This window comes from Xiphophorus maculatus, chromosome 8 (assembly GCF_002775205.1).
Source record: "Xiphophorus maculatus strain JP 163 A chromosome 8, X_maculatus-5.0-male, whole genome shotgun sequence".
NCBI lineage: Eukaryota > Metazoa > Chordata > Actinopteri > Cyprinodontiformes > Poeciliidae > Xiphophorus > Xiphophorus maculatus.
The window spans coordinates 26132395-26158804 of NC_036450.1; the positions used below are offsets into that span (position 1 = coordinate 26132395).

Sequence of the window (26410 nt, forward strand, 5' to 3'; positions counted from 1 at the left end):
AACTAATACAAACCCAAGAGTCGCAGAAATGTATGCAAATAGTTCTAGGTTTACACAGAAAACTTATGTTGCAAGATCGTTGTTGGTAAGTGAAGGGCGTTTATTATTCATGAGTCGGAAATTACAACTCTGCAAAATGTACTGTTACACTTTTGGTAGTGATGTGACCGAGTATTTGGTTTCCTTTTGCTTTTTGTCACAAAGGTTTTAGATCGTCAAACACGACTGATTAAATACGGAATGCAGTTTGGTTTAAAAAGGTAATCTCTCCCTCAACATAATTTGTGGTTGTTCAACTCTTGGCAGCAACAAGCGTTTTAGGTGACAAGCAACGAGTCGCATTAGCATAAATGACCTGTTTGAAACAATATGGCAATTCTAAACCTTCATTGTTTTCCGTCAGTCGGAGGTGACTTTATCTGGACATTTTCTTATAGGCATGGAAACACTTTTTTTAAAACGTCTCAAGTCATGTGATCAACAACCGGCTGTTACTACTGGCAAAAACGTTGAAGAAGACCACAGGAAGTAGTAGGAGGATGGTGTTTTGGGGTTTTTTCTGACCGTGTGCAGCTGGCTCCACCTGAGCTCTCACTGCATCTGGAACTCTTCTGTAAAATTTCAAACTATTTTCCCAAAATAGCTTCTCCCAATTAAGTATAAGGGGTTTGATGCTCCAACGCTGCCAATTTCCAATAGTTAATCTACCACAGGTCAGCTGCTCCCTGGGCAGATAGCTGCACTGCTACAGGGCAGCAGAGGACACACACACACACACACACACACACACACACACACACACACACACACACACACACACACACACACACACACACACACACACACACCTGCGCCTCAAAGCCATGTAGAGACCAATTAACCTAACAGGAGGGAGGAAGTCAGTGAACTTACGTAACCTGGACACACAAACGCACAGCGAGAACATGCAAACACCACATAGAGCAAACAGCTGCATCACCATGCAACCTCAATAGCAAGTTTAGAAGAAGCCTGTCCTTATTATGTATTTTTTATTTATTCATTTGGTCAAATTTGCTCTGTATGATTTCACTCCTTCTCTAATACTTTGAACCCCAGCAGGTATTTTCTGTATTTGTGACAGTTGTTTATTTATCCTGTCCCCCAAAACCTACAGACTTCATTTCCTTTCACACTGCTCACCCGTTCAGGTTGATCCTGTTTGGTTGGAATACACCGACACTCTATGATGGCATATTGGTGCCATTGTATGTAGAAAAAAGAAGTACATCTCTGCCAAAAAGCTCAGGAATTTTGAAATTCATTTTCAGAACATTTCTAGAAAACATTAACGTTTTTTGACAGAAGTTTCTTTTTTCCCCCGTCCACAGTGGCCCCAATATGCCGTTGTACCATTATGTTCGAAAGAAACAAAAACTGACCTAAAATCTCTTTCAGCAGCTATTCCAGTTTTACATTACCACGATACACTGCTGTTTTTGTGTTTCTGATGCGAATAGTTTCAGAGTACAGTAATTCTGTGACATTATGTAAGCAGCACAAAAACAATGAAAAATGGTGCATATGTGAAAAGAAAGCCAAGTTTTCTCCTCTTGCTGCACTTGAATCCTTATTGCTGCCAGTGTTTACATCAATGCTGATGCATGTATACATGTAAATAAGTTTATGTGAAAAATAAAATATGGAGTTTTTTTTTGTTTCGTCAGTCTTTGTCATTCCTTTCAGCTATGAGTGCTTGAATATTAGAGGTTATTTCAGGAAATGTAATGAATATGTCAAAGGTCAATTAGACAAAGTAATCCACAACATAGTGATGCTTTGCAGACACTTTATTACACAAATACAATAGTTACTGAAAATAGTACTCTTGTACTTAAACCGGTGTCACAGCTAATACAAGGTAGGCCACATGTGACAGCGTAGCTAAATATCTATGGCATGCGGTTAGGAAAGCAAACTATGAGCAGCGGCAGAAAACATGGAATACAATTTTAGAAATTATCGAAAAACTGATCTACTAACGTAAAACCTGACATTACAGAAGGTGACTTAACAGATCATTAATTTTTTTTATTTTTTTTTAAAGATGCAATTTACTAAATTATTCACTTGAATTCTGCTGTAATAAAATATCTGAACAGCGGTTAAATGAAAAATAAATTCTCTTTCCACGTGGAACTGAATGCAGTTCCGGATAAATGTGCTGCTTTTAGTGAACTCTGGAAGTGAACAGAGGAAATTGTTTTGTTTAAATTAGCTGGACAAAGAAAAAAAAAGCACAGTGGGTTCAGATTAGCCTTTGACAACAAGCAGAAAGCTGCAGCAGCATGAAGTCTGCTCCCCACATGTTAAATAGTTAGCCATGCCACACTACAAGATCTGGGCTATTTGCCTGGAAGAAAACAAACCAGCAGAAGGCACAGAATTACAAGTGAAATGATAGTCGACCAAATACAATGATGATGCTGAAATGTCATAAAGAACATCAAATGACATCTATAATCCCGACTGCAGCAACAAATGTCAGGATTCTCCTCTGAAATCCTCATTCATCTCATCCCTAAACTGACACTGAAACACTGTAAGTTTAATCTGAGAAAACATTCAGATTGAGCATCAGCATTAATAATCTGTGACAGGAGCTGCAGGAGACAAACATGGCTGACAACAGCCCCACCTAGTGGTACTGTAGGCACTACAGTCACAGGGCTGCAGGATTTTATGAAAACGATTAAAAAGTGAGAGCTAAGAAATGAAAAGAAAATAATACAATTAAAAAAGATAAATAATAAAAATCACATGAACATTTTTTCTACATAATAATGCATTTGCAGATTTTCTTAGACTTTTTAAGGCTAAACCTGATATTAGTGGACGGTTGTTTTTGGGGACTGTGCTGATAGTTTTACCATAAAGGCAATTTGTTTTATATAAAGAAAAAATATAAATATAATCATTTTGTCTCCAAGATTTTGTCAAGATGACAATAAAATGAATTTTATATACAAGAACACATTTAAATATATACATTAAATAGCAATATTGGCAGCTGACAACGGTTACAAAAACGGTGAATTAGCACATGTGAGAAATCTAAGCTGTGTTTGGAGGGGGGGGGGGCTGCCTAAGAGGAGGACTGAGGAGGAGGAGGGCGAGGAGGAGGAGCAGAGTACTCCTCTGTGTCCGAGTCGCTGCTGTCCTCCACGTTCCTCTCCTGGTCGCTGCCCTCAGTGCTCAGCTGGTCGAAGCCCTGGCGACTGTAACCTTTATGAGACGCAAAGAATTTCCCCAGGTTCAGAGTTCCCACTGCTTTACCTGACGGGGAGGAACAAGGGGAGTTACTTCCTGCTGGAGTTCAGGATCAATCTATAGGACATGTAACACAGCCACAGTCCAGAAATGCTTTTTTTTGTGTGTGTGTGTGTGTGTGTGTGTGTGTCTTACCTCGAATTTTACCCAAGACTCCTCCCACAGAGCGAGGCTCCATTTTAATCTCATTTCTCTCTGAAAACAGTCAGTAAACAGAAAATGAGTGCAGGCCGCACAGCAGAACTAACTTAGTTATGGTTAGCATAACTTAGAACACCTCGTCTGTCTGGATGTGCAGGCATAGAGGTTTAATGTCCATCAGCAGCTGACCAGAACTGGACAATTTTCAAGCTGTATTGATGTTTTATTAGTGCCCATGAATTAATAGACACTAATAATATCCATTAATTAATTTTTTAATGATCAAAAATACTCAAGAATGTTAACATAAAACTCGGCAACACTTCAATACAAAGTGGACAGTAAAACTGTAATCACAATAATTACATCCCATGACTACGTTCACACTGTAGGTTTACATGCTCAATTCAGATTTTTTGATAAAATATGATTTATTTTTTTTGCATTGTTCATGTGACTGAAATCAGACAGTGTGCAGTCTGATGGGACGTGTAGTCAGAGTGGTGGGCCTGTGATGTGATGCACTGACAGACTGTTTCATAAGTTCACAATTTCCACAATGATAATCAGCCAAAATTTACTTTTAAGAGTATTTTTACTATCTTGTACTTTTTCTTTTACTTGAGTAATTTTATTATGAAATATTTCTACTCTTACTTGTAAAAAATGTTTACCCACTGAATGAAGAACAAACTTGTTTACAGCAAAAATTCACCAGACACAGACCTGCAGTTTTTGTTAAAGTTTCAAAAGTTTTAGGTTGAAAAATTTACGGTGGCCGACAGGTGCAAATGCGCAGCAAAAGAGAAAACATGCGAACAAAAAAGAAGACACCCCCGAATGAAATGCAGCAAACAAAAAGAGAGACGCAAACACCCCCGAATGAAATGCAGCAAATAAAAAGAGAGACGCAAACACCCCCGAATGAAATGCAGCAAATAAAAAGAGAGACGCAAACACCCCCGAATGAAATGCAGCAAACAAAAAGTGTTGAAAACGGAAGTGCTCCAGACCACTAGGGGGAGTCAAAGAAAATAGTATTCATTTCTATGGGACCAGATGCAAGATTCAGAGAAAGAAATTTGAAAGAAAGTAAAGGTATCTCTCTGAATCTTGCATCTGGAAAGTGTGATTATTGTGAGAAGTCTGAAACAATAGAGCATGTTATTTTAGAGTGTTGTAAGTATGAAGAAGAGAGAAGATGCATGCTGAGAGAGTGTGTAGGTATTAAAGAAAGGTTTAATTTAATAGAATTTTTGAGGAGAGATTTCGGGAGTAGACATATTCAAATAATTATTCGGTATCTTAAAAAAACAAAGCTATTTCATAGGATATGAGTAGAGCAAGTTGGGTGTGAATGTGTAAAGAATATCAAAGAGGGGTATATAAAGTTATAAGCAAGTTGGATAATATAAGCAGGTGTGTATGTGTGGGGGTATGTTTAATCAGGAGTTAATGGAGGGAAAAGGTAGAAAGTGAAAGTTTATAGACCATCTCGAACCACACTCCATACTGGTAAGTGGCGGTAATGCTACTGTAAGTTTGTTGCCAACCGCCAATAAATACCAAGAAGAAGAAGAAGAAGAATCTTGCATCTGGTCCCATAGAAATGAATACTATTTTCTTTGACTCCCCCTAGTGGTCTGGAGCACTTCCGTTTTCAACACTTTTTGTTTGCTGCATTTCATTCGGGGGTGTTTGCGTCTCTCTTTTTATTTGCTGCATTTCATTCGGGGGTGTTTGCGTCTCTCTTTTTATTTGCTGCATTTCATTCGGGGGTGTTTGCGTCTCTCTTTTTATTTGCTGCATTTCATTCGGGGGTGTCTTCTTTTTTGTTTGCATGTTTTCTCTTTTGCTGCGCATTTGCACCTGTCGGCCACCGTAAAAATTGATTTGGAAAAAAAAAAACAACCGTTGCCTGATTTTTTCATTTTCCGTTACTTAAATGAATTATTGCCATTTTGGTGATTAAAATATCAAAATTTTCACTTAACTTTAAATTTTGGTCCATTTGTTGATGTAACTGTTAAATACTAAATGATTGATCATTTGATCAGTCACTCAGGACTTGAGTAGACTTTTTACAAAATACTTTTTTACTCTTACTTGAGTCATTTCTTCTTTTATGTTTACTTGAGTAAAAATATATTGAAGTAGTGCTATTCTTACTTGAGTATAACTTTTGGGTACTCATCCCCGTTCTGATGGTAAAGCACTCTGGCAGTCTGGCTGGCTGCTTTTTAAAGGTTTACATAAACCAATAAATGATTGACAAAGTGAAGGAAGTGTTTTCAGTCGTAGCCGCACAAACACAAATGTGCAGATATTTGTTAGGTCTTAGAGAGAGTCGGTGCATGAAGTGAGATTAGTCGTCCTGTTTTCTCGTCATACATACTGTTTTTCATCCAGCACATGAAGACTCCCAGGAAGACGATGACCAGCAGAAAGACGAGGAGCAGCGAGACAACAACAGCAGGGAGGACGCTGTTCTCTTTCTTTGACTTCGGTGCGCTTTTCCTTGGTTCCACTTCTACCAGCGGATGGCTCTTCTCTGCCACGGTTTGCTTCTCCTTGACAGGCGCAGTCTTTGAAATGTTGGGATGTGGCTTCAGCTTGGCTTGGACGAACGCCTCCACTTCTAAACAGAGAGCAGGACGGATGAAGCTGGGATCTGATGGAGCAGTCAGGCATTACAAATGGAACTTAGTCTGCTTACCTTCAAGTTCCTGGACCTCGATTCCGGCTTTCTTCACAGAACGGTGCAACTCTGAAAAGTGGAGGCAGGAAAGTTTCTCATTAAAAACTAATGTATGCAGCTTGTAACCAACAAATCTGTGACTGGATTACTCAGAACTACGGTGGCCGACAGGTGCAAATGCGCAGCAAAAGAGAAAACATGCAAACAAAAAAGAAGACACCCCCGAATGAAATGCAGCAAATAAAAAGAGAGACGCAAACACCCCCGAATGAAATGCAGCAAATAAAAAGAGAGACGCAAACACCCCCGAATGAAATGCAGCAAATAAAAAGAGAGACGCAAACACCCCCGAATGAAATGCAGCAAATAAAAAGAGAGACGCAAACACCCCCGAATGAAATGCAGCAAATAAAAAGTGAGACGCAAACACCCCCGAATGAAATGCAGCAAATAAAAAGTGTTGAAAACGGAAGTGCTCCAGACCACTAGGGGGAGTCAAAGAAAATAGTATTCATTTCTATGGGACCAGATGCAAGATTCAGAGAAAGAAATTTGAAAGAAAGTAAAGGTATCTCTCTGAATCTTGCATCTGGAAAGTGTGATTATTGTGAGAAGTCTGAAACAATAGAGCATGTTATTTTAGAGTGTTGTAAGTATGAAGAAGAGAGAAGATGCATGCTGAGAGAGTGTGTAGGTATTAAAGAAAGGTTTAATTTAATAGAATTTTTGAGGAGAGATTTCGGGAGTAGACATATTCAAATAATTATTCGGTATCTTAAAAAAACAAAGCTATTTCATAGGATATGAGTAGAGCAAGTTGGGTGTGAATGTGTAAAGAATATCAAAGAGGGGTATATAAAGTTATAAGCAAGTTGGATAATATAAGCAGGTGTGTATGTGTGGGGGTATGTTTAATCAGGAGTTAATGGAGGGAAAAGGTAGAAAGTGAAAGTTTATAGACCATCTCGAACCACACTCCATACTGGTAAGTGGCGGTAATGCTACTGTAAGTTTGTTGCCAACCGCCAATAAATACCAAGAAGAAGAAGAAGAAAAATCTTGCATCTGGTCCCATAGAAATGAATACTATTTTCTTTGACTCCCCCTAGTGGTCTGGAGCACTTCCGTTTTCAACACTTTTTATTTGCTGCATTTCATTCGGGGGTGTTTGCGTCTCTCTTTTTGTTTGCTGCATTTCATTCGGGGGTGTTTGCGTCTCTCTTTTTGTTTGCTGCATTTCATTCGGGGGTGTTTGCGTCTCTCTTTTTATTTGCTGCATTTCATTCGGGGGTGTCTTCTTTTTTGTTTGCATGTTTTCTCTTTTGCTGCGCATTTGCACCTGTCGGCCACCGTACAGAACAGCCCCACAGACACAATCAAATGTGTTGGATAAGCTGAATTTGAACCCAGGTGAACAAGATAAAACACATTTATTGGAACATTTAGCATAGTGTCATAATGAGAATGAACTTACTTTCTGCAGTAAACTTAAAGACTGAATTGCTTCCTGCGTCTCCGACAAAAACACTTCCATCCTTAGTTACGACAATGTCATGAGGCATTTTAAACTCCTGTAGAAAGGAAAACACAAAAGTAACCATGTTATTAACATACTGTACCTTTCAAAAGTATTCACACCTTTGTCACATTTGTCACTTTATTTTCACAAACTTCAATGAATTTTAGTGGGATTTTACGTGATAGATAACCATACAGTAATGCATGATTGTGAAGGCGAAGAAAAATTAGATTGTTTTGACTTTTATTTAGAACTAAAAAACTGAGAGATGAACTTATTTTCTAACAATATTTCAACCCAGCCACTAACGATGAATGTTACAGCGTTTGAACTCCCAAACATCAGTGGAGAAATTGAATTAAAGGTGACCCTATTATGCTTTCTTGAACAGGTCAGGATAGATCTGTGGGTGATACAAAACATGTTCATAACATTTTTTGCACAAAATCATTCTTACAAAATGAGATTCCAGTCTGCTCTGCTATGTTTCAGAATGAGTTGTTTTAGGGCCTCTGTTACTTTAAAATCCAAATAAGCTGCTTCTGGCCACGCTCAACATTTACACCTTAAAATGACATATGCGCAAGTATACAACTATACATCTTTGAAAAGCAGAAGTGGAGCCTCCTACACAACCAACAAACATGCAGCAAGTGGTTTTTGGATGGGAGGTCAAAAACACTTGTCTTTTCCAGCAGCCATTGTACGGCGCATACAGTGGTAAAACCAACTGACCGAAAGTGATGGAGCTTGACAGGGGTTGCTAGGTAACAGGCCGGGCGCCGTTACCTGCTAGGTGAGGGACAGTACCTGCTGATATGCGACGTTAGATTCAGAAGGTTTTTGAAACGACTCATTTTTCAGACACAGAAAAACATCAACTTGCTGCCAAAAACTGGCTGGGTGTTTTTAAACACTTTGGCTGTTTTTAGAAGCAGCTGAGACTCAAATGAAAGTACAAAACATACAAAATGTGAATTTTGTATGAAACATTCCCTTTAAAGAAAGCACCAACTTCCACATCAGCATTTCCTCAAATAGGAAAAGAAAGAAAAACACTCAGAGCTTTTTTTCCTGAGCTTTAAAAAGATAAAATATTTTTAAGTGTTTGTGTTCTGAGATTCAAAATAAATTGATCACAACTGTACAAGATTGCTGATTATTCACTAATTCTTAGTTTGAAAGGAGCAGAAGCTTTAAGATACAAACAGTCTTTAGTTCTTCAGCTTTGATGAGGGATGATTTTCATTACATCATGATTAAAACATTACATACCAAAAACGTTGATTTTAAATAATAACCTTGCCTCCTCTCTTAAGTTCTCCACAACAGGAAAATCCAACAAGACATCAGTATCAATTACATCATCACATCTGCAAAATTATTATTTTTAAAAAGCCAACTTGACTGCATTAAACTGATTAAACAATCTGGCATGAAATTACAATTGCCCATCCTAATGTAAGGATCTTTTATGGCAAACCTTTATGAGAGTTTCTAAGTGAGTTTCTAGTGTCAATAAGATATACAACTCATAGAGGAATCCAGAAATGGATTTTAAAAAAGTCACAAATATCTAATAATGAAGTTCCGGCTACCACTTTTGTTTCTTCTCTAGTAAGCATCGGTTTTTAGGGAAAGATCCGTCAGTGAATGCCAGCGTGTTTACCTTCTGGGTGGGGCTGAAGGAATCCAGAATTTGTTTGGTTGAATAATCTAGAACAAACCCTCTGAGTGGAGCTGAGTGGTAGGGCGAGTCTCCGTTCACTGCAAAGATCAGGCCGTCTTCAGGGCGGAGAAGACAGGAAGGAGATTCATTAAAAACAACTAAAATGACACATATTCACAATTTAAAAAACCCTCAACAAAAGATGTTGAAACTAAATCATCTGATGTCTGAAATGAAGAAGGATATGAACAAAACCTAACTTTGGACCAACAGTGCCAGTGTACTCACTTCCAGCAGGGCTGTAGGTGATGGCAAACACTTCTCCTCCAAACTCTTCGTTCTTTATCTCTTTGACAAACTCGCCGGTCTCAGCGATGAAGCACTGGATTCGGCCGTTTTCCCTGTCAGCCACACACACTTCCTTCCTTTCAGGAAGGAGAACCAAGCTGTGGGGGATCCGGAACGGCGTGCGCCTCCTTCTGTCTGACGAGCCTTTACCCAGAACGTAGAGATGAGAAGGTGAATTTCTGATCCATCAGTGTTAGTGATGTGTAACCACAGTGAATTATACTGTCATTGTTGCTCTGACTGCACAGAAACTGGGTTCCTGAAGAATAAGTTTGGCTACATTGATTAAATTTGCACTCTGATATTTGCCACTAAAGTGTAAACTGAGGAATACCTTGACGTTTCATGAATTTCCTGAACCAAAAACAATTGGTTTCATTACAATGCTTAGGAATAAAACTAAAACCTCTAGGTTTTAGGGCTTTAACACTCCAAGTATTTATGTGTACTTTGCGCTGGCTACCTGCTCCCCACTGAGTTAAGTATGTGCCATCGGCAGCAAACTTCAGGATCCTGGCGTTGCAGTAGCCGTCAGACACAAAGACGTTCCTGGTTTCAGGGTCGACGGCCACGTCCGTCGGCTGGCAGAAGTGCTCGGTGTCGCTACCCGGAGTGAAAGCCTCTCCCAGGACCAGCAGGGTTCTGTCCCTGCCGTCACCGCTCACTTTTAACACCTGAGGAACAGCAACGCACAAAACAGCTGAAGGAGACTTCACTGCCACTGTCAGGGTGGGAATTTATCCTATTGTTTATCAGTTACCGTGATAAATCTCTTATCATGCTAAGAATTTTGACTGATCGCTGCCACAATAAATTGCCTGGCCTCATACTGTGGGGAACTTACAAAAGCATGCTGAGATGGGCAAAAAGTTGGTCGCATTTTATGGATTTTTTCCTTTTTTTGCAGCTTTTCTGTCTGTAGAGTGAAGCTATGACTGAACATCACTTCAATCACAGCCCAAAAACTGAAATACCGCTCTTAACACATTTTTAATGAAGAACAACTGATCACTCCAGACATTAAATGGTGCATTTTTATCACTAAACAGAACTACGTTACGCTTTCAGGGTTTGCATACATAATCATGTCAAATTTATTCTTCTGATAGCAAAACTATTTTCACACAAAAACAGTACATTTTTTGTTTAGTATTGCCCATTATTATTGCATGCTTTTTTTTCTAATTCAGGATTATGCCCTACTATGTATCGGTCCAACACATAACAGCCAAATACTGAAGTTTGTTTTTGACAAAATGTGAAAAATGTTGAAGAGGTCTGAACACTTCATTTGTGCCGAATTCTTCAAAAACACAGTTTATCTTTAAAAAATAAAAGATAGCAAAATATCATTTCATTTTGAGAAACAAAAGCAATTTTGAAGGTGTAACTTTTATCTCAGACACACACGGACAAGAACATGTCAGTTTTTATCACCACTTGTTTCTAGGTTAGCTTGATGCTACTACAAACTGTGGGTTTGTGTAAAGGCTACGTCGCTCCAGTGTGGTTAGCGCTCGCGCTCCAGCTCACCTGATGTAAAGCCACATCAGTCACCCAGTAGTTATTCTCCTGGTCTGTCGTTATTCCATGAGGCAAATAAAACCTGCAAGAACAGAAAACGATCTGAAGTTAATAAAAACAGACCCAACTCTGCAGGGCTTCAAATCGTATCCCAGCATTATAACCCTTACATTTATAACCAGGAAACATTTTCTCACACACTCACATGTTCCGGCCTGAAGCCTTCAGGATTCTGCCGTTGGCCGGGTCCACAACCAGGATAGTAGACTGCTGGATGGGCCCCAGGGACCGCTGCTGGTACCGAGCCTGGCTGTTGAAAGAACTAAGCAAACACACAAGAGAGAACATTTACTGTGCGTAACCTTGGAAACTGCAGCTCCGGCGAGGAGCTGTGCCTTGAAGGCGGAGCTAGGTCCATCCAGGTGTTTTTGGACAGCTAAATGGTTGCCATGGAGATTAAAGGATTTCTCAAACATGCATGAAAGAATCAAGGCAACACTACAGGTATGTCTTTGATGAGGAATTAACATTATAACATGATGTAAAGACCTAAAACATCTATTTGACATAATACTGCCCCTTTAAGCTGAGCAGAAAGGGCTGGGCGTCTCACATGTTGATGTTAGAAGGATTTCTTAGCTGCAGATGAATACTTTGCTACAAATGATCAAATCTACACCAAAGTAAAGTTGTTGTTGTATTTGGAGCTCAAATGAAGCAAATGTGCTTCATTTGTAAGAATGTGCAAAAACTGGAGATGAAAAAGCTGCATGTGAGATCTCCAAATAATTTCTTAGTAGTAGCGGTTTTGATGAAAACAACAGACATTAAAGTGCTTATGCAACATTTGTTAACTACATAACTATGTGAAAAGTGAAAGCAACCCACTCTGCCCCCCAGTGGTGGTCGCCTCTGTGAAAAATGACCAGGTTGGAATCAGAGTCCAGGGCGAGTCCTGACACCTGGCCCAGCTGAAGAGAACTCTGCGGCCATGCTGACACCTGCTCCAAATGAGAATCTGCAACCACACCATGAATACACACACACACACACACACACACACACACACACACGCACACACACACACACACACACACACCCACACACACACATTTCCATATGAGTCGAAGAATTCTCCACGGTTCTTCCTCATAAATGTTTATTTTCACAAAGCCAATTGGGAAACAATAACCACTTTTTACTAGAACCCAGTCAACCTTTCCAGCTTTGCTGTTCACTTTGCTGTTTATATTGTTGAAATTAAGACTATTGTTCAATATTAGATTACATACAGTTACATACTGCTACTTCCACTAATATGTTTTTTTTTTTTTTTAACATTTCAGCATCTGCTTTATTACCTATAAGCTGGTCATGTCATGTTCACATAGTTCACATTTGATTCACTATAACTCACCCTGATCCAGAACCAGCTCTGCTTTGTTAGCATTCATCGGCTGTTTGTCATCTTGATTGAGAAATACAGAAAAAAAAAAAATCAGATGCAACTTTGGGATGAAAAACAACTAAATGAACCGATAAAGACAATTCTATTCAAAAATACTTTATGTTACACATCTATGAGATTTGTAACAAGCAGCCTTTATTAAAACCTTTGTACTTTTCTTGAGTTATTTATATATATATATATATATATTGTATGTTTTGGACTCAGACCTGACACTTAAGGACAGTTATAAAGTCAATTTACATTACAGAATTGTATGCACAAAGCTATTTTTGTTTAAATATAACCTATTTGAATTTCACACAGTATGGAATTGGTTTAATGAATGTTCTGTTTACAATGTCTTTTCCTTTTGTTCCATAATTTAAACAGAATCTCTAGATAGTTTGAATAGAAAAATTGGTTTTTGAATTAAAAATCATTACTGAATCTAATCGCTAAACGGTGAAAGTTTTGCATCTCTACTTTGAAGAACCTTGTTACTGAAATGTACGACACAAATAAACTGGACTTCACTTTTCTAAGTCACGTAGAGATGAACAGGATGTTGTCCTCACACAATTGTCACTTGCTGCCCTGTAAGTTACTTCACTTCAGTTACCATGGAGACTGCTGTATCATCAGCGAACAGAAATGGTAAATGGCCTGTACTTGCTTACAGGCCTTAGAGGACCTCTAAGCGCTTCACTCTACATTCAGTCTAGAGAAGCAGAGCTTTGCAGCTGCAGGTTCTTTCTGTCTAAACAAGGTTTCAGGCTCCATCAGAGAAAGCTGTGGAAGACTGTGTTTAGTTTTCTAAAGTATTGATCAACTCAAGAGGGAGTGCTGCTCAATTACTAAGAAAAAAAAGAAAGTCCCACATACATTACATAATTTTAATGGATAACGATTAACTGGAAAGCCTATTATCTGGCTTTTAGTTCATGCTGGCTTCACAACAACGCCTGATGGACTCACTTTCATTAAATCACTTTCACACAACATAAAGGATAATGATAGTCTGCAATGAGCCTAGATTTTAGTGAACGATTAAGTTCTACATCTCTCCTCTCATCTGTCCTCATTCAAGCCATTTTGCCGTCACTCATTTGACGCATTACAAGGACACACAGAGTAAATCATTTACTTACTGACAGTAAATAAATGAGGAGGATTTTTTACAGAACAATGAGGGAGTAGAAGGAATCATTTAAAAAACGGTCAACTGATTTAGTAATTGATTAATTGTTAACTATAGCATAAAGACAAAAAAAAGGTAATTTACTAAAATAATAACATTCAGAGCAGTAATTAAGTCAAAACTGTATGAACGACAAAAACAGTCTTAAGATAAATGAAGCCTTTGTCTGTAAATATGTTCTACCTAGATCTCCCATTACGCCCCTTCTGCAATCCAATTAATAATTGGTTAATCAAAAAGATAATAAACAGATCAGATCACTGCACTGATGTTAAAGTCGAGCAGGAAGGACAGAATCTTTTACGTTATTTTATCTGCAGATGCATTATTTTCTACAAATGATCGAGCTTTCACTGAAGGAATGCTGTTTTTCACTTTAGGCAGCCAAAATGTTTGTTTTTGAATTATGTGCCTAATTGCATTTTTAATGCATTAATAATCATGTATAAAAATAGGCTTGAGTGGTTAAATGAAAAAACTCTAGAATTTGCTAAAATTTCTTTCCCCCGATTAATTGATTAATCGTCAGGATAATCGATTACTAAAATAATTAAAAACTGCAGTGCTTATAAAGGAGACTTGATAAAGAAAACATGTGGTTAAGTTGACAAGCTAACTGCACAGATGCTGTAAAACTTCTGTGAGTAGTTTCTGTAGAACTGTTGCTTTACCACAAGCTAAAAGCCGTTATCACACGTGGAGAATGATGAAGCAGCAGCATGGATTGGACATGACACTGCAGTACTATCACCTTCAAAAGGCACTGAGCTGAACATGACTCGCTTATCTGGCTGAAGTAACACAAACCACAAGACCAAAACACACAGCTCTCCTCCCTGAAGCCTGAGCAGGACGGTGAAAGAAACTAAGGCGCTTTAATTGCTTTGGCTGGCAGAGAGTCCAATGAGCACAGAAGATATTTATACAGGATATTTATTGGCAATGTTGCTCACTCAGTCAACAGTTTGTTAAAAAAAAAAACAACAAAAAAAACTGGCAGCTGATGGAGAGAGGGCCATGGCCCCCTGAATCATCTTCAGGTCACAGAAAGTCATATAGATTCATCTTTAATTACAACGTAAATGTAAAGCACAATAAATAAACAAATGATAAAATTCTAAATAATAATCAAAATTAAATAAATCATGCTTTACTGCCCTGGTCTGGCCATGCCTATAAAAGTTTTTCAATGGCGCCACTGTCACCATGTTTTAACATTTCAGATTAAAATCATTGTTTTAACTAAATGCTGGCAAAACACACTGTTCTTTATAGTGTAGCGTGTCTGCCGGGACATCATTTCTAAATCTAAATTTTATTTTATTTTACTAGATTATAAAAAAAATTTAAAAACATGTAGAATGCCCCTTTTAACAAGTTTCGGATTTCTTTGACCAAATTCAAAGTTTATGCCAGATTTGAGACAGACGTAGATGAGGTAGATTTATGTACCTGTAGCGTTTCCCATTGGCATCATGGCGTGCATGTGACCTGGACTCACAGCGATGGGAACATTTGCCTCTGCTGGAATATGTCGAAAGAGTTCTTTAGAGCCCGTCTCCATGCAGCTCATGAAGGGAACGGCATGTTTGCTGTCCATGTAGTACATCATATAGAAGTTGCACATTTCATCATTTGAAGTACCACTGCAGAAAAAAAAAGGATTACGATAATTAAAGCCAGAAGCAGCACTGATTGGTGCTGCTACCTCAAAGCCACTTCAGTCTGCATCAACCAGCAGGTGCTGCGAACCTGATGGTTGGCATGGAAACTTTGACAATGCTTCACAAGGTTATTTGTGGGCACAATCACTAAATTACAAAGGTGGGAGAATAAATAAGAAGTTCAAATGAAGTTAAATTGAAGAAATATGCATCATTCTATTTCCTAAACCATTGGAAAAGTTCAATGAAAATTTGAAATATAGTACTTACAGTATATTAATATCATAGTCTTACATTCCACAAACAGATGAATTAGACCAAAATCTCCATCAAAATCATCCAAAGAGAATCGTATAAAGATTTCAAATGTGTGTTTGGATTACGTCTAATCGGTCACTCAGCAATATTTGGCAGTGATCTGTGAAACTCACCCGATGTACGTTTTGGAGATCCGGCCCTCCCCACTAAAAACACATCTGGCAGCCATGGTGTCACCGTATCGCACAGTCACATCCTTGTTAGCAGGGTAGAAAGCCTGGAATGGAAACATTCATTAATGAGCAAAGAACAGTGTGTGAAAATAAGTTCATCTCTCAGTTTTTTAGTTCTCCTTCCTTCATGAAACTATGATCATAGTTCCATAATAAACACACAGCCATGAACCTTTCACATCATTTAAGATGACACACCAACATCACAGGCTGTGTGTGTTTTCAGGTTGCTTAGCTGGGACTGCAGAATCAAAGCAGAGGACCAGCTCTGTCTCTCAGTCCTCATACAAGCTGACTAAATACATTCAGGGCTCTGAATACCAGCAACGTTGCTGTGCACCATCATCACCATGTGACTATCTGCCTCAGGTTGGATCAATGGATAATCAATGGATTCCTCAGATTGGACAGACACTGGACAACCTGAAGACAATACTGCTGTCTTTGTTTTCACCCCAAACTGATTTAGATTGCTTTTTACATTCTACTCTGAGTGGAAGACAGTAGCCATGGTTCCATCAATGTATTTTTATGCACATTTTGAAGTATCACACTAGATGAGACTGATGGAAACATCAAAATCTGAAATATCTTCCTCAATTTTGCAAAAAATATTTTTATGGTCACTTGAGGTTTTTGGCTTTTCTTAATTAGAGTTAATGTGCATAATGGGAGATGGAAACACATATTACATATGAAATAAGAGTTTGATAAAAACACCTTGACATCTTTTTATGAATGCACCGTTCAAAGTGGGGATTTTTATACGGAAAGAAAATGTGAAAAATTGCAGTCAACTATCTTCCAAACAGACAGCAGTGACTTTTGAGAGAAAAATTAGATATCTCTCTCAGAAAAACAACAGTTGTATACAACTGATGTCTCAGTGGTTATCTACCTGTGGTAGCTGAGGGGACTGTCTCCCAATCAGACTCCATTTCCCATCACGAATCCTGTAACCGCTGACCACTTTGCCTGTGAAAGAAATGATCATGAAGGACTAAGGATGTAACTCCAGGAGACACAGAAGCAGGAAATGACCCGACTCCTCACCGAGGCTGTGTGTGTGGGTCCTGAAGGCAAACGGGTAGATCGGGTAGGAATCATAGTCACAAGCAACATCTGCATTTGTAACTGAAAGAACAAAAAACAACAACAATGAACTGCATTTTCTGTCAATGCATTTTTGCTTTATCTCCTACAGGAGGTGTTAGAACATATGTGGCTCTCTAAATCTTTGTTTGTTATTGTTACAGATCCTATTCTAGATGATGTTATAAAAATTTAACTTGGGGCCAAAATCTGACTGCATAATTAAGTTACTGAAGTACGTATAACTAGTAGCTACTTTGAATAGTAAGGCTTAGTGCACAAGTTCCCTTTTTAAAAAATGACTTGCTCAAAGTAAAGTTCATAAAAAAACCTCATTGTCATAGTTCCCCATGTGGAACGTCTTATCTCATCATCACACACTCACACAGCAACACACTTCATCTGCATGATCAACCTGCTCTCTGCTGCTTCCCTTTTCTGTTTGCCTGCACAAATGTGTCACATCTTACAGACAGCTTTATGCTGACATTTACATCTGTTAGTCGTCTGAAATCAGTAAAACCTTTTACTGTTTACTGTGGAGAAACGGAACCAGATTGTGTTCTGGTTACAGATTGTAGTGATTGGAGACAATTTACTCACTCAAAAAATATATATATATGTATATGACCAATCCCAGCATCCCTGCCAATAGCTCAGGAGGTTATTAGTTCTGTTTTAAATAACAATCCCTGCTTGTGAACGCTCTACAATCCTGATCAGCTTTAATCAGCTGTGAAAGCAGCTGATTAAAGCTGACAGGTGATTTCAGAATAAACTGCAGGAAAATTAGCGACATTCTATTATTCTGATGTTAATGTGACATTTTCAAATCGTTGAAGCATAATGTCTCCTCTTTCCTGTAGTGGATCTGAAGCCGGTTTACTGGGTTGCGGCTGGAGTTTGTCTCTTTGAATTCTCCTGCTCTTTCTAAACTTTGCTTTCAAGAAATCATCACAACATGGCTCCTCTATTAACCCTTTAACATTGTTTTTACCAGCATTTAGAAGTAGCTCCTATAATGAGCTCAGCTGATGCTCAGTTCCACCAGATGTTTGCTAATTTCTGCTGGCTAGCTCTTGAAAAACATTCTGTTTGTATTCTATTTCTTCAGTGTACCAGTCACAAAGAAGAGGGATTTCATCACTAAACTGTTCACAGCAACGACATTAATCAGTCAAGAAAATAGTAATACTAACAATACAGTCAGTTTTGGAGAGTTTTTACCAGCATTACGGTACTTGAAATTTATCATGACAAGAAATTCATCACAACAAATGACCACCGCTATACTGGAGCTACACAGATTAATAATATTGTCTGAGAATCTATAAGCAGGTAAGCCATCATCTAATGTTACAGTGCTCCACATGATTACACTACTTGATAAAGTTTATGAATCAACAGCCAGTCAGAGAATAATACAGCGACTTTGAGGTTTATCAAGTTAAAGCTTCAGAAACAACAAATGTACCTTTTTTTCCTGGAAGGATGACCGTATCCACAGACATTAGCAGGTAGATGCCCGCAATGAAGGGCTGCCTTTAATGGAGAAACAAAGAACAGAGGAAGCTCTTACTTTCTCCATGTTAACTCAGTTATTGAATTGAACAAACAGGCAGTACCAGCCAACAGGCCAGACCTTCCTTGATTTCACACACAGCTTTAGTGGAAGGTGTTTTATGTTTGTTATCCAAGTTACTGCAGGCAGGTACAACCTCTTTAATATGGCAACTTAAGGAATGTTTTCATTTTATCTCTGCTTTCCTATCCCTTCAAAAATGGCCGTCAGTACCTTCACTATCTGCATGTGGCATACTTTCCCCAGCTAAACCAAAATGTTGCAGTATTTTTTCATCTTTGTCTTTAAGAAAACAAAAATCCTACTTTATTATTTATCTGAATGTATTGAAGAGTCAGTAATCTGGACTGGATGCTAACTGCAGTGCCAGTGAGTGGACTTACGGTTTTAAAGTCATTCTTAAAGTTAGTCCAGAGCAATCTCTGTGATGATCTGGAAAAGAGGACAAAAAAACGATTATTAATAATGTTACTAACATCATCCAGTCTCCAAGTCCTACGGATGTAGCCATGGTCTGCTCATGGCCCAGAAAACGTTCTTCTTTTCTGGCTCAGAATGGCACAATGTGGAAGTGACTGTAAATGCTGGATGTCTGATGGAGCTAAGCAACAATCCAACAACTCAATTAGTCTTCAGTGAACTTATATGAGCTCTGGAGCAAATGATAAAGATATGGATCCAATTTAAAGCTGATAACATTCACTGGAGATTCAACAAAGCTAACCATTTCTAATTTAAGAGTAATGACCAAAAACCTACAACTTATCAGTTACTGAAAAGAGATTCAGACACCCGTACCTGAAATTGCATTTTAGTTATTTAACAAATCTCTGTTAGCAATTTTTCTAAATAGCTTTTGCCATCTTTGACTTTTTGGTCACCTTACTTAAAGGGTTGGTTAGCAACACCTGCTACTGCTGCAGAGAAGTGAAATGTGGATGCTTTTGCTGGGCTGGAATATTTTCACGCATGTCTGTCTGTAGATGTGTTCAAGGTTGTTCAGTCTGTTTCTCAACAGCTTATCAACCAGGCTTTTCAACATGTGTGGGAGTTTCTTTATCACAAGAAAAAGACTCAAAAGTATTTAGAAAGTAAAGTGTAAAAATATTTAGTCCTTTTTTGATTTGTGAAGAGATACAGGAAGAAAGCCCAACAAAGTATTCTGAATTGAACTGAAGGTGGATCGGGTGTGTACTACTGATGGATGACTCCAACGGCCTGATTCATTTCACTTGATCGCAAAACGTGATTAAGTGAAATGATGTTCTGAAACCGTTTACAACTTTTTTCCCCATTTTGTCCTCTGCATTAACTAATAAATTGCAACAACTTGGATCTTTTCAGAAGTTTGGGGAGTTTGATTGAAAGGTTAAGAAACACGATGGCACTCACCTCTGAAGGCACTGACGTCTCCATAATGTATCTGCAGCACAAAGTAGGACATTCCTGAATTTCTTCCGACTTTAAAGCCAACATCTGATGGAAGAAGAGGAATACAAATCAGCAAAAAACAGACAGCCGGAAAACACAAAAACGTCTCTCTTTTCTGTCTGAATGCAGGTGTAAAAGTAGCTAACCAACTATTTACTGAATAAAGAATGAATTCTGAATATTGTATCCGCAGCTATTTATATTCACCTGAACCTTTCCTAAAACTGTTTTTGTTAACGTTTCTCCTAATAAAGTGGTTTAATACCTGTTAAAAAAAAATACATAAGTTGAAACGATGCAAATTGTTTACCTTGAGTGTGTGACTTACCTTTAGGTAATTTTGTTGGAGGAGCGTTTCGAGCCCAGGCATACATAATGGAAGACTCGTCTTCACAAGTTCCCTGTACGCTGCCACAGTCCCTGAACAGAGAAGGGATAAAACCAATGCCATGAAAAGACATGCAACCTTTTTTATAGACTTAAATTAAATCCAACTAAACTTTTCCTTTTTTAGGTCATTTAGGATCAGCAAAATTATTTCTATTTGCTAAATGCCAGAATGATGGGAGGTTTACAAATATTTTCCTGGCATCTCTCCTGTTCCCAACCAGCTACTGTACATGCGCCACCAGGGGGTCAACTGCAATCTCTCATATCATGATGGGACATTTTAACTGATCAGAAGGCGTAAAAATAATGAGAAAAAAATTATGAAGATTATGGATCAAACGTTTGGTGAAACACAGCATTCACAACTGAGCTCCAGCTTGTAAAAATAATTCTCTTCATACTATTTTGACATGCGGTTCTTACCAGTAGCTGCTGGTGGAGACGGGAGTCTGGCAGCCAAAAAGCAGCATGTGGTGAACAGTGTCCATACTGGCATGAGGTAGGAAGTCCACTGAGGGGGGAAACACACTGTGCTTAATGGAAACATTTTCAACAAAATCAACAGAGTTTTGCCAATTTTTCAAGATTTCCATATGAATTTAACATTAATGTAAGTAACTTTTAGAATTGTGTTTACAATTATTACTCCTGTCACTATTCCTGACAGCATAAGATAAGACAGATAATCTTTAAAAAAAAAAAAGAATAAAAAAATATCGAGATCCCCTGCCTCTTCCTTGTTGCCCTACTGCCATCTGCTTCCAGTCAGAAACAACCAATCAGAGCCAGGAGGAGAATCGTAATGCTGTCAATCATCTTGTGCACGCGCTGCCTGCACACTCTCCTGCACAGCACTCATGAGCTCCAGCTGTTCCAATGGTAGGCAAACAACCTAACATTACAGGAAAACTGCCATTGGTGGCTGATTGACAGCGCTAAGACCCTCCCCTGGCTCTGATTGGTTGTTTCTGACAGGAAGTGGTGTATTTCTGCAGATTGCTGTAAGACCATATTGAGGAGGCAAAGATTACCCGTCTCATTTTGTACTGTCAATTTGAACAAATATGATAAAATCATATTTTTCGAAATGTTTCATACTGAAGCTTTAATTCAAACAGACCATGTTGTTTTCTCATGGTGAATAAAAACATGGCCTTACCAAACATCTGTATATTTACAACAGCTATTTCATTCAGGAAAAGTGAAGGCTTGCTCACCAATATATGAATCACGACTAGTTGGCACAGGAAAGGCCATGCACAGGTAAGTGTCCGACTGAAACAACAAGAGGATGAGACTCATCACTTTATTTCAACCAAACACAAATGTTCTGCGCAACATTCATATGAAGGTGAACCAAAAACTCATCATAATTTTCTTAAATTAGCAGTAGATTTAGGATAGTAAAAAATGAAAAGACTCACCTCAGTTGGCAAAACCCCAGGCATTCGAAGATCCACTGTGAAATTCTGAGAGTTAAAGAGCTGCGGCGGCCTGACTCTGGACACACAGTCACTGGGATTTAAGACATCTTCCCAAACCCTTAGGAATGACAACAACATACACTCCATTACTAACATATACACTCCTCCTTTATTTATTTAAAGTAGATCTGTTCTGTTTGTCATTACTGGGAGTACATTCAGCAGGAAACACAGAATTCACACCTCAGTCAATATAAACGGCATGTAGATATTTAAGCTAGAATCTTTTAGTGAATAAAAGGTTCTGAGTTGAATTTCAGGAGTTCCTTACCTCTTCGACCCATACAGGGAGGGCTGCAGTTCCACACTGTGACTGTGATGGAGGAACGCTACCACCAAACTGACCACCAGGAGTCCCATCACACCTACAGGTTTCACTCTGCCGTTCACTACCAGGCTGCAAATGGGAAAACAAGCCACTAGAACATAAAGATAACTAAAATACACAATGTTGAGTTCCTGTATCAGAATCAAAATTCTTTTATTTTCATTATACAACAAAGCAGATAAATAGACCCTGATCTTATACTTCTATTTATTCTATATATTTCTTTATGTAATTTTACAGGCCAGAACTTTTTGCCCAGGGGGGAATAATTGGCAAATTTTTACTACTGACAGGCCACAAAATTCATTAAATAAAATGCAAAAATGTGTTTATTGTTATTATTTTTTTTGTTTGTTTTACCTGCTCAACAATAAACAAAACTTCTTTGGAATCTGTATATCATTAGAAATCCAAAACACACTTGCTTCTGATTGCTGCCTTATTAAAAGAAAAAACAGATCATTCTCAAATTTTGGGGGTCATGAATCGTCTCCTATTTTGTTGGCCAAATTTTTGATCATTCTTGATTTGTGGTCAGGGGCCGAACAAAATCCTATCCAGAGCCAAAAATGGCCCACGGACCACACTTTGACCTTTACATTAAATTACTGTAATATCTGACTAAATCCAAGTAAAGCTCCTAAATAAATGACTGTCAAATTTATTGCAACAGCAGCACAGGTTATGGACACGTTCTGGATTCTCAAGTAGTGTAATAACTTGTAATAGATCATTTTCAAGCAGTTCAATAGAACCACTGATAATTGAGCCTTGTCCTCAGGCCACTGACACATTTCTAACCTAAAAAAGATAGAAATTGGTTGTGAGCTTTACTGACAACAATAAGCACTTTACCAAACTGATGTGTCTAATTATGTTCATGAACACATTTCAAACATTTTCTTTGTTATCCACAAATTGGAAAATTATTTTGATACTCCAGTATTTTGTCACCATAGTTACGCTTGCCGCTTGTCCTTAAAGTTCGGTTGTAGCTACAGTACGTTCTGTGACACCAGTGAAAACACGCTACATTGTTTCTTCTGAAACACTGAATGTCTGTTCCTTGAAATGCTATAGTTACAAACATGGCCTCTGGCTAAACAACATTTCATCTAACCACCATTTATTGTAACCACTAAAAAGGCAGATAATAATCATTTCATCCCAATACCTGAAACATTTTTTTGAACATCAAGTGTTTTTCTGCTGATGCTGGGTTCAAAACTTTTCACAGATTTTAATGAAAATTAAGGGACAAAAATTCAGCTTTGCAAAATTACTGCAACAAACTTCGTTTTCAACCTGCACACATGACCTTGGTGCCATTTGAAAGATTTTTATTGCTCTCTCTGGCATTATGGTGGATGATGCCATCATCGTCCCCTCTCTCACCTGGACACTGTGAGAATCTTGTTTTATCAGCTTCTCCAGTTACTTCAACACCATCTGACCCACAATTCTGAGAGACAAGCAGGAGAAGAAAGGAGTGGACCACCAGCTCGCCTCGTGGACCCTGGACTACCTCACACACCGAGGTCAGGGCTGTGTTTCAGACGGTACCGGAGCACCACTGGGAACGGTTCTGGCAACGCCACAAACTGCTTTCTACAAACGTTTTCTGATGACTCCACAAGCACAATCCTGCTATAGACTTGGTAGTTTTCTGTTGATACGCAATATATCTACGAGTGTAATTATGAACACATACATGTCTGTGGGTGCATGTGTATATGTATATGTACGTATATATGCATGTGTGTGTGCATGCAACTGCGGTTTTGTAAATGTAAATTTGTGTGTGTACATTTTTATACATGCATCCTTTATATACTTATATTGCCATTTTCATATTTATGTTTCTATTTCATCTTGTATGCTTCTACTCTGTACCGTTCGTTCATTTCTGTTACTCTTTTGTTCTGTCATGGCAGCTTAAATTCTCCGCTTGTCGGACAAATAAAATAAATAAATTGCTTGTTTCAACATACAACTATTGAAAATGTGGGGAACATTCCTACTTACAGCCACTGCAAAGCTCAGTGATATTCTCCTCTGCGTCAGAGTGTGGAAGCAGCTGTTTGTATCATTGAACTTTAAATTTAGAGGATGCTTTTCAGTGTTAAAACTCATTGAAATGCTCTGCTTTCCTGATGACTCACCGCTGTTGACAGAGCATGGTGGATCCAACTGAGGAAAGAAGGCTGAAGGTCAGCGCTGTGCTAACATGACAACCCTCTGAGAGCAAAAAGGAAACTATGGAAACGAGACTCTTCCCACACACGGAGTACGTGATAAACCGTCAACCACATTACATCTATACGCAGTGTTGATATGAACATTTATACAACTGTGTAGACTCGCAAGAACGAATGTAGAATCATTTTAAATTCCCACTGATGTGGTAAACAGGACTTCTTAGGCGACAGCTGGTTGAGGCCAAGCAGGGATAAGAAATGTGTTAAATATAGGAGGTTCTTACGATTAGCATGTAGGAACTTAACGTTCTCACTTGGTGGCGTTTTTTCATTTGGTGTGCTAAAATATGTTTGGTCCAAATCTAAAAGATAGCTAAAACATTGACGGCGAGCCTGAATCAGACCAAAACATGTCACCATTATGTTTCCCGACTACCGGCGTGTTACACCTGCTCAAAATGGCTAAAATAGAGCTCAGTGTAGCTAATGAGCGCTGGAACGATACACCTTCGCTGTAGAGATGCTCTAACATTGTTAGCTAATGTGGCTAATAGGGTTTTAACAGTAATATCTATGAGCTCCATATGCTAAAGACGGTTGTCTGCATTGTAACCGACTTCTATTAAACCGCCACCAAACAAGAGAAAACCATTCGCAAAGATACGGCTAGTATTTTTCATCAAAGGAACACAATACCTGCTGGTGGCCGCAGCACGTCTTTCCAGATGACGATTGTTTTCCCGTTTTTTTTTTTTTTTAATTGATAAGAAGTCACGTCTGCACTTCCCCTTTCAGAGTAAAAGCACCAAATAGCTCATGATTGACCATAATAGTCCACGGGAGGCATAGACAGCATACGTAGACGCCGAAGTGACGTATGACCTTATTGGATCGTTACGTCAGCGCGTCTGACGTTTAGCCGTAAAATCAATCAATCAATCAATCAATCAACAGGAAACTGATGTTCTGCTCATGAGACAATTAATACTGTAATAGAAAAAAAACTATCATAATACCAATTATGAATGCTTGGTTTTTCTTCCTATGCTATTTAAATATATTTATGTTCTGCATTATAAGCCGATGTTTTCTTGAACTATAACACATTAAAGTCCTTTTAATGCACTGGCGTCATTCAAAGGATTCCAGTGCATTAAACTGACAGCACTGACATGAAAACCTGTAACTAAGATTTTTATGTTTTTCGTTTGTTTGTTTTTTTACATTACAAACAACATTTAGTGACTGTTTCTTCCGTCCATCCTCAGTCAGATTGGATGGTCTACCTTTGCTGACCCATTCTAACAGAATATAATAGAATAGAATAGAATAGAATAGAATAGAATAGAATAGAATAGAATAGAATAGAATTTTAATAGAATTGTTTTAATCCCAGAGTGGACAAATTCAGTTGTTACAGCAGAACATATTAGGGAGAAGCAGGACAGAAGCGTGAAAATTTGAATCTGATAATAACAACAATAATAATAAAAATTATAAAGACAATAATTCAAAATAATATGATTTGACCTAAACCAGTTCATTGTAGCTATGGTTGTATGTTGAGGATCATTGTCCTACTGTACATCTCAAGTTCTTTTGCGACGTCCCACAGCATCATGCTGCTTCCATCATGTTTCACAGACAGAGACAGGGCGGTTTTCTTTGGGCTGCAACATTTTGCATGCAGCCTGAAAAAAAAAAGAAGTTCCATTTTAGCTGAACAGGGCTTCTCTTTCCAGGTTTGCTGTTTCCCTCACATGAACTCCTGTGGTTTGCTTAAAACATTGACTTTCTTCTTGCTAGTTTTTTAGGAAGCCCAAATTTATTAGGAGCAAGACAAATAGTTGCTTTGCCAAAAACCTCTTTAATAAGCTGCAGATTGCTGTAATCT

At 38.4% G+C, this 26410-nt stretch overlaps 1 protein-coding gene across 1 annotated transcript; it reads right to left on the bottom strand.

Annotated features, from left to right (window-relative positions):
• Positions 1–1811: 1811 nt before the first annotated feature.
• pam (peptidylglycine alpha-amidating monooxygenase) lies at positions 1812–25315 on the bottom strand. The gene is made up of 25 exons (XM_023338475.1): positions 25213–25315; positions 22262–22387; positions 21931–22048; positions 21724–21781; positions 20930–21017; positions 20445–20536; positions 20078–20161; positions 19069–19117; positions 18578–18645; positions 17065–17145; positions 16910–16986; positions 15952–16055; positions 15309–15502; positions 12626–12676; positions 12097–12226; positions 11414–11530; positions 11218–11290; positions 10148–10358; positions 9625–9828; positions 9337–9452; positions 7623–7719; positions 6167–6217; positions 5846–6088; positions 3445–3504; positions 1812–3315 (listed from the first exon to the last, which is right to left on the bottom strand). The coding sequence occupies exons 2-25, from the start codon at positions 22348–22350 to the stop codon at positions 3125–3127; spliced, it is 2646 nt and encodes an 881-aa protein (XP_023194243.1). The 5' UTR covers positions 22351–22387; positions 25213–25315; the 3' UTR covers positions 1812–3124.
• Between the last annotated feature and the right edge of the window lie 1095 nt (positions 25316–26410).

Bases quoted from the DNA above. Each gene is read 5' to 3' on its own strand.
- pam (XM_023338475.1), bottom strand. From the start codon at position 22,350: ATGGGACTCCTGGTGGTCAGTTTGGTGGTAGCGTTCCTCCATCACAGT. The intron at 15,503-15,951 runs GTGAGTTTCACA...TTTTTTCTGCAG, and splicing joins ATCTCCAAAACGTACATCGG to TGGTACTTCAAATGATGAAA. The intron at 6,218-7,622 runs GTAAGTTCATTC...TCCACTTTTCAG, and splicing joins CTTTAAGTTTACTGCAGAAA to AGTTGCACCGTTCTGTGAAG.